The 7,786-nt window shown below is 47.7% G+C and overlaps 1 protein-coding gene across 1 annotated transcript; it reads right to left on the reverse strand.

The window, feature by feature from the left end:
• Nucleotides 1–4,931: 4,931 nt before the first annotated feature.
• On the reverse strand, nucleotides 4,932–7,237 carry Paqr9 (progestin and adipoQ receptor family member 9). The gene has a single exon (XM_051207120.1). It carries the CDS (start codon nucleotides 6,988–6,990, stop codon nucleotides 5,869–5,871), a length of 1,122 nt encoding a protein of 373 aa, XP_051063077.1. The 5' UTR covers nucleotides 6,991–7,237; the 3' UTR covers nucleotides 4,932–5,868.
• Nucleotides 7,238–7,786: the final 549 nt, after the last annotated feature.

Here is a 7,786-nt window from a genome sequence, read left to right on the forward strand (position 1 = left end):
AATTGCCATTACAAACCTTTAGAATAAAAAATTAAAATACATCTTTAAAAAAATTTCCCAGGAATTGTCTTGTTTTGCATCAAGTTAAAAAAGACTATATTTTCTAAATAGAATCAAAAGAAGGGAAAGAAGTGTGTCCCAATTTGCCGCCCAGACACAGGGCATATTTACACGGTGTCCTATCTCGGTGTGTTGGTAAACCATGAGAAGCAGGGTCATTATGGCATGGCTAAAGAACAAGCTCAGGACTCCTCCCAACTCTGCCTTGAGTGCAAGTGCTTATTGCATATTTTGGGTGGAGTTGTAAGGCGTGGGGAAGGTGGCCTGCCACTTTTACACATTCGAGAATAAATTTGCACACTCAAGACATGTCCTTGAGAACGGTCACATTCTGGAGAAAAAGCATTAAAGCTTCCATGTTACATTTGGAAGCATGACACAGGGTGGGGGCAGGTATTTCCAAAAGCAGAAAGAGGTGGCCATCGTTCTGCACGGAGTCGGAACTGTGTGTTGTTGCATACAGGTGTGTGTCTGGAGCTTTCAAAAGTCACACCCTGCCACATCACTAGCTAAATGGGCATTTTGGGCTCTGACCTATAACTAAACTATCCAGTTCTGCAGCTTGCTCACAGACTGTAAGACGCTAACACAAAACAAAACAAAACAAAAAAAGTGACAAATCCACAAACCAGAAAAGCAATAAATTTTTGTTCTTTGGGGAACAACAACAGAAATTTATGTTAGGTTTTCTTAATTACTAAAGACTGATAATAGTTTTGTAATTTTAAAAAATTATTGGCAATATCAAAGACCCCCAACAGTACAATAGGAAGGCTTGTGGTCCCTCATAAAGGAATATTCTGTATGCCCGTTTTCAGCCTCCAAAGCTTCCTTTCTCAGGGTGTCTAGGCTCGTTTGCTTTCAACTGGCAATGCATGCCAACCAATCCTGGCAACCCTTCAAGAAAATGACTCAAAACGTGATTCACAATTAGCCCCTAATGCCTTTTTGACCCATGCCCTAATTTTATGGAAACAAATTAAGCCACAGGATAAACTCACCACTTAAAATACCCCATGGCACTCAGTGCTGTAGTTAGAAGGTACAGGATATTGTTAAGATGCGAAATAGGATCCCTTGCCACCTGTTTGAGCACTGACACCCTCCAAGTCCACATAGGGACAACATTTAAAACCAGACAACTCTGTTGAACAGCTGCTTGAATCCAGTCCTACTTTATCTTTCCTATAACTTCTGCCAATCTCATCTCTCTCTCTCTCTCTCTCTCTCTCTCTCTCTCTCTCTCTCTCTCTCTCTCTCTGTGTGTGTATGTGTATACATGCTTGTGTGTATTTGATCATATATATGTATTTATGTGTGTATCTATGACCCCCTCTTTTGACAAGTGATTTTATTTTTAAGATACTCTCTGAAAGTTACAACTTAAGGATCTTAGAAGGAAGGAAAAGGCTAGGAACTTTCTGGAGATTTAAGCATTTGAACTCACACTCGTGAGGGGTCTTGCTTTGACTTTACCACACTATTTATGAAAGTTACTCAATTACTTCTCATGTTAGGCACTTTGAATGGACCCCTCTTCAGAACAGTGCAGATGCTATAAACCTTCCAGCAGCTCATCAGTGTCTTTACTGTGATGATAAACTTTAAATTCTGTTTATACACACATTCTTCTTATACCTTAATGTTAAAGTTTCAAGTTTCTTTTTAACTTTAAGCTAAGTAACAGACAAAAAAGTAAAAAGCAGCAGATAAATCACTGTGTTCATTAAAATAAAATTCTAGCGTACTGATCTTATACCAATGGAAGTAAAGACACAAACTTCAAACTCTGGTAATGTCTGTAATAATATGGACAGATGCATGGATCCTTGCTTAGTGTCTCATATTCAGTAGGTGTTCAATAATCACTAAGGAGATTAGACAAAGAACAGATGGACGTCAGTCAAAGGACCCTAACAGAGTCAGCAATGGCAAATCTAACAGATGAAGAATAAGATGATGAAAACCATTCCAGTGGCTGGTAACATTTTCATATTTTATAATCTAATTTTAAAGGTAGCCATCTCTTCTTTTGTTCTATTTCAAAATTAAATATTCAATTAAAGGGATATATTTATCCAAGATTATATACAATATATCCAATTAGCATCTGTATGTTTTACCATGTATCATCACAGTCCTGCAGACTAACAGACACAACTGAGCACACAACTATCCCTGCCTTCTGACATCAGTCTGAAAACTGAATTGTTACCTTCGGACAACATTAAAGCCCTTGAAAAGTAACTTCTGCCATACCTGTCTACCACAACTTCATGCAGATTAACTAGCTGAGGGGGGCGGTTGAAGGTATAAAAAAAGTCTGGCTTATTGGTGTTAGCCTTCAGATTCATCACCAAGTCAAAAACATTTACTGATTTTACATTCTTAGCAACGGTTGCCATATCTAAAGTAGCAGGAAACATTAGGCTAAGTGGTTTTCTGACTGCAAGCAGTTACAGGAGGGCTTTATGAATGGACGTAGATGAAGGCCATTCTGGACAGTTACGTAGCCCCATACTTTCTCCCTGGGTTATTTATGGACCGTGTATAGCCAGTGGAAAAGATCATGTTTATTTTTACAAGCCAATCGTGACATGAAGGAGTTGTACTTCCTCTCTCTGGGAAGGTCACCTTCTTCACCTGAGTGGCAAGAAGGGTAGGAAGAAAGGATCTCCCCCTAACCAACTAAACCTTAGCCAGCCAGCCCTGGGATCAACCACGGAGCAACAGGCACAGGGTCAGACAGTCATTTCCCAGGCACAACTCCAAGGGGCTGCTCCTAAGATGCCACCCAAATTATTAACAACAAGTGAAAATAAAATGGATTTCACACGATGCTTCAAAATTTTACAGCCAAATAGATTATATGAAGACAATGGAGTCATTTCTTCTTTATGATTTGTTATATATTTTGAACCATTAAATGCAATAAAAAAAAAAACCCTGAATTTAGTGGATGTGGCAAAATGGAGACTATGGAAAAGCATTTCTTAAAAAGTTCCATTCTGAGGGCTACATTATTCCTGAAATATGTAATAAGCCTGGTTGGCTCCATGTAAATGGAGACTGAGTAAATATTTGCTCTAAAATGACATTATCTGCCTTAACAGAAATAATATAATTCAGCCAGTAACATTTAGTTAAGACATCCCTGATCTTGAATGGTGTGTGTGGTACCTATTTGCAAACAGGAAGGGAAGCCAATATCCTGTTTTCACTTAGAATGTCCTATTGCCAGTATTAGTGGCACATAAAGAGGGGAAATGGAACCTGCAGAAAGGAAACGCCAGGAGAAGGGAGGTAAATCCTCCTCCCCCCTGGGTCATACGGGGTGGGGAGGCCTTTCCTGGGAAATCGGGTCATCTCATTGGCTCATGCATCATAATCACTTGAAAATGATACGACTATGATTTTATCCTCAAGTGGCCTCTGCTTAAAGACAAAGACACATAGCAAGAGGGGACAGGGAAGCTCTGCAACCAAAGCCTAAAATGACAAATTCTGGGTTTTAGCTTCCATCCTCACAGTCACTGTTTCTTTCAGATGTCTCTCTCTTGAAAGTTCTTTTAAAAGTGTATTGTGAGCCGGGCATTGGTGGCACATGCCTTTAATCCCAGCAGCAATCGGGAGGCTGAGGCAAGTGGATATTTGTGAGTTCAAGGCCAGCCTGGTCTACAGAACTAGTTCCAAGACAGGCTCCAAAGCAATATAGAGAAACCCTGTCTCAACAACAACAACAAAAAACAAAACAAAAAGTGTGCGTGTGGGGGGGTCCCATTCAACAAAAACAACAACAAACCCTATGAAACACCCCTTAACCTGTCTCTCTAAGTTATGAATAGACATTCTTTGAGACACTACAAGAGGCAACAGTGACATGTAAGTGGAGGTGGCTGTGTCCTAATCTCCACAGTTATCCTTCAACATACATGCTGAATTAAGTTTTGCTGAGGACCAATACCTGCAGGAAGGATCAAAGGATGAGACACTAACATTCATCAGGGTTGTGCAAAGTGTATTTAAAATCCTACCAAGAAGCCCTAAATTGAATACACACAGGAATTTATCTTCTGTGTGCAAGTGAACACACACAGGGCATTGCTTCCTCCAGGGAATTGTGCCAAGATTCTCTATTTACAAATACAGAAGCAATTAAGAGCATAAACAAAACAGCTATCTTTTCAGGAGCACCATCCCCCCCCCCAGTACTGAGGTAACTGTTCACGTACCCTATGTGCTTGCCTTACATTACACTATGAAGCTAAGACTCCCATTCACCAGCATGGTTGGCTCTTAGCCAGAAGGACTTACCAAGAAGTGTGAGGCATATTTAAATACACTACCTCGGTGGTTTGTGATGAAGTGTTGCCATTTTAATGACAGGTTAACATTTATAAGAAATGTCTAACACCACTGACCAATAGGGTCACTGAAAGAATATGGGGGCATGCTCCTAACTTTTCCAGGTGACTGCCAATAATTTCCACAGTCTGGTTTCAATTGAGACTTTGGTGTTTAACTGGACAACTGTATTCTTAACTCAAAAATTTCAGTAATAAGTAACGTGCTCCTAATTTTCATAACAGAACTGCCTCACTTATTGATTGCCCTTTAAGCTTTAAGCGAGGATACATGCATCGATGTCCCCTCTGACTCCCCTTGTGGTGGTACTAGGAACCTCAGCCACATTAGAGGGCTAACTCTTGCAGAAGCCATATGTTTTGTACACCTCTAAGCTATTTCTGGACCCACTATAAACCTAAAACCAAGCCCACTCCCTTCCCTTCTGTTCAACCATTATTTGCAAAAATGTAGGAAAAGAATACGCTATTCTCCTAGTACAAGAAATGGTGTCTGAGGACCAGTCATTTGGGCATTGCTGCAAAAGGCACATTTATTTTAGTGGCAACTTAAGTAGAGAGGAAAGAGTCTGATAAAAAACAAACAAACAAACAAACAAAAAACAGGGTGGGTTTTGTGGATTACATTAAAGTAAGTAGGAATTGGAGACCTATACAAACCACTGGAACCTCACCAATAGTCTAGTCAGGGTCCCTAAGTAGTCATTCCACTTTATCATGACACTCATAGGCCTTCAGAAAACACTGTTTAAAAATGTAGTAGAGAACTGTCAAGCAGCTTGTCCTAATGTCCAGTTCACGTGTGCAATGCAGAAGGCTGCAAAATCAGAACTATGTGACAAAGAAAACTCAGTGCATCTCACGGACTTTGATAAATTATGAAAAAAATCATTGTATATATTACCATTTAAATAACATCTGATAAACATTTTTAAAATAATTAACTTGTGTTCACATTCCATGCATTGTCTAGCGGGTTAAGCCCTGGGTTTGTGTCTTTGTGCCCATTTCCCAACAAAGAAAGGTCCATTCTTTTAACAAATCCAAGCATTTCTAGACGGCCGTGGAAGCAGCCAAGGATTTGGGTTTATCCTCTTTACTGCATACCTGCCTTCACTAAGGAACACAGAAGACTGTTAGAAAAGCCAACTGTTTGGGGTTCTACCTGTGATTTTCTTCGTTGTCTTTGCAAAAATCCCTGAATATCACGGACAACACTTAATTTTCTTCCTACAGGCCCTCTTCCTTCTGCATCATCCCCACCTCCCTCTTACAAAGGCCAGCAGACTGGGATCCCCAACTAGCAGCAGACCTTTCTCTTATGGTCTGCGGCACCCTCCACTAGCAAAGAAGGAAACAACAAAACCTGAAAACAAACCAACAATAGCAACAGAAACGCCACGCAAACAGGTGGGCAAACCATAGCCTCCTCCTGGGTGGAGGCTCACTTTTTACTGCAGAATTCGGAGTTGTTCAGGAACTTCCTGATGACCAGCCCCAGGCAAACCACCAGCAGCAGCATGTAGCCCACCGTGCCGGAGAAGGTGGGCGCGGCAGGGGACGCCTGGAGGAACTGGCGCAGACCTTCTTCCACGTAGTACACCTGGTCATAGATGCTGAGGAAGGTGAAAATGTGGAAGAGTTGGTGGCTGTGGCCGATGATGTCAAAGAGACCCGGCTGGATGCGCTCAGGGATCTTGCTGACGTTGAAGAAGGCGGCCACCACCAGCCAGAAGTAGCGGCGGTAGAAGTGCACGAAGAGAGTGGGGTTTTCGCCTCGCAGGTCGAAGAGCCAGCTCTCCAGCATAATGGGGCAGGCCATGCTGAGCGGCATGACGAAGACGAAGGTGCGCAGGGCGAAGGGGTAGGAGCACCAGTCCGTGCGGCTCTTGCAGCAGGCCACGGTGCAGGCCACGGCCAGCACGAAGGCCACGGGCAGCACGAGTGCGCGGTAGGCCGCGATGAGCCGGGTGCAGTCCACGTGCCAGCCCAGGCGCTGCTGCACGTAGGGCGTCATGACCCTGGCGTCCAGCAGGCTCAGGCTGGGCAGCAGGTAGTAGTAGTAGGCCACGGTGCTGCCAAAGCCATAGTAGCTGATGGAAGCGTAGTCCAGGTAGAAGAAGGCGGCGCGCAGGCGTAGCGACAGGCAGCTGAACACGTGCGCCGTGCAGCTCATGGCGAAGGTCAGCAGCACGCCCGACGCATAGCACCACAGCGGCAGCAGCCACGGGTGGTGGAAGGGCACGTCGCTGCCCCCCAGGAAGAACAGGCGACAGAACTTGCTGAGGAACAGCAGCAGCGGGATGAAGTGCGTCCAGAAGTTGAGCGTCTCGTTGGTGGGCTTCAGCACCGAGGCCAGGCACTCCTGCGCGGTGCACGGCAGCCGCCGGTAGCCGGACAGGATGAAGCACTCCACGAAGTCGTCGGGCACCTCGTCCCAGCGCAGCAGCGGCTTGGCGGCGGCGGCCGGCGGGCTCCGGGGCGCGGAGGCGGGGGGCGAGCGCCGGGAGGCCGGGGCTGGCGGTCCCTTGGCGCCCGCGCCCCGCTGCTGCAGGCGCCGCGGCATGGTGCCCCGGGGCTGAGCTAGGACGCGCGCGAGGCGACCGCGGGCGCCGGTCGCCGTCGGAGCCTTTGTGCGCGCGCGCGCGCGCGGGATCGCGGCCGCAGGTTGGCGACGCGGCCTCGGCTCGGGAGGCGGCTGCTCCGGGAGCTCGGGGCACGGCGAGGCAGCTGCGCTCGGCTTCCCGGCGGCGTCCTCGCCACGCTCGCGCGTGTCAGCGCGCGGCCGGCCGCGCTGCGGTGGCGGCGGCGGCGGCGGCGGCGGTGGCGCGGCTGACTGCGGTGGCGGCGGCGGCGGCGGCGCGGCGGTGACTGGGCATCGTGTGCGCGGGGCGGGCGGCGGGAGGCGGGATGTGCGCGAGGCGCTGGCGGGGGAGGGCGGCGCCGCGCAGGGCGGGGGCCCTCGGGGTTAGGGTGTCTGCGCCGCGGCGGGGGATGGAGGTGTCCCCTGTCTCGCGTCGCCTACCATCTCCCCCCTCCCCCCACTCCTGGGGCTGCAGCCGCCCGGGCCGCCGCGTTAATGATTGATGCGGGGCGGGAGGCTGGCCAGAGATGCGGCCGCCGGCGCCCAGGGCGAGAGTGGACCAGGGGGTTCGAAGCGCGACAGCCACGCTGGCGTTCTAGAGGACACTGGGGACCCGAGTTCGCGGGGGGTGGGGAGCCGGGCGGGGCCGAGGGATGCTCTAACTGTAACCTGCCGAGGTGGCTGGGAGAAGGGCACTGCGACGACACCCGCGTAGAGAAGGCGTGCGGATCCGAGCCATGTGGTTGTCAGACACCTGGTGCTGCCTCTCTGCCCTGCT

Source organism: Phodopus roborovskii, unplaced genomic scaffold (genome assembly GCF_943737965.1).
Source record: "Phodopus roborovskii unplaced genomic scaffold, PHOROB, whole genome shotgun sequence".
In the NCBI taxonomy this organism is placed as follows: Eukaryota; Metazoa; Chordata; class Mammalia; order Rodentia; family Cricetidae; genus Phodopus; species Phodopus roborovskii.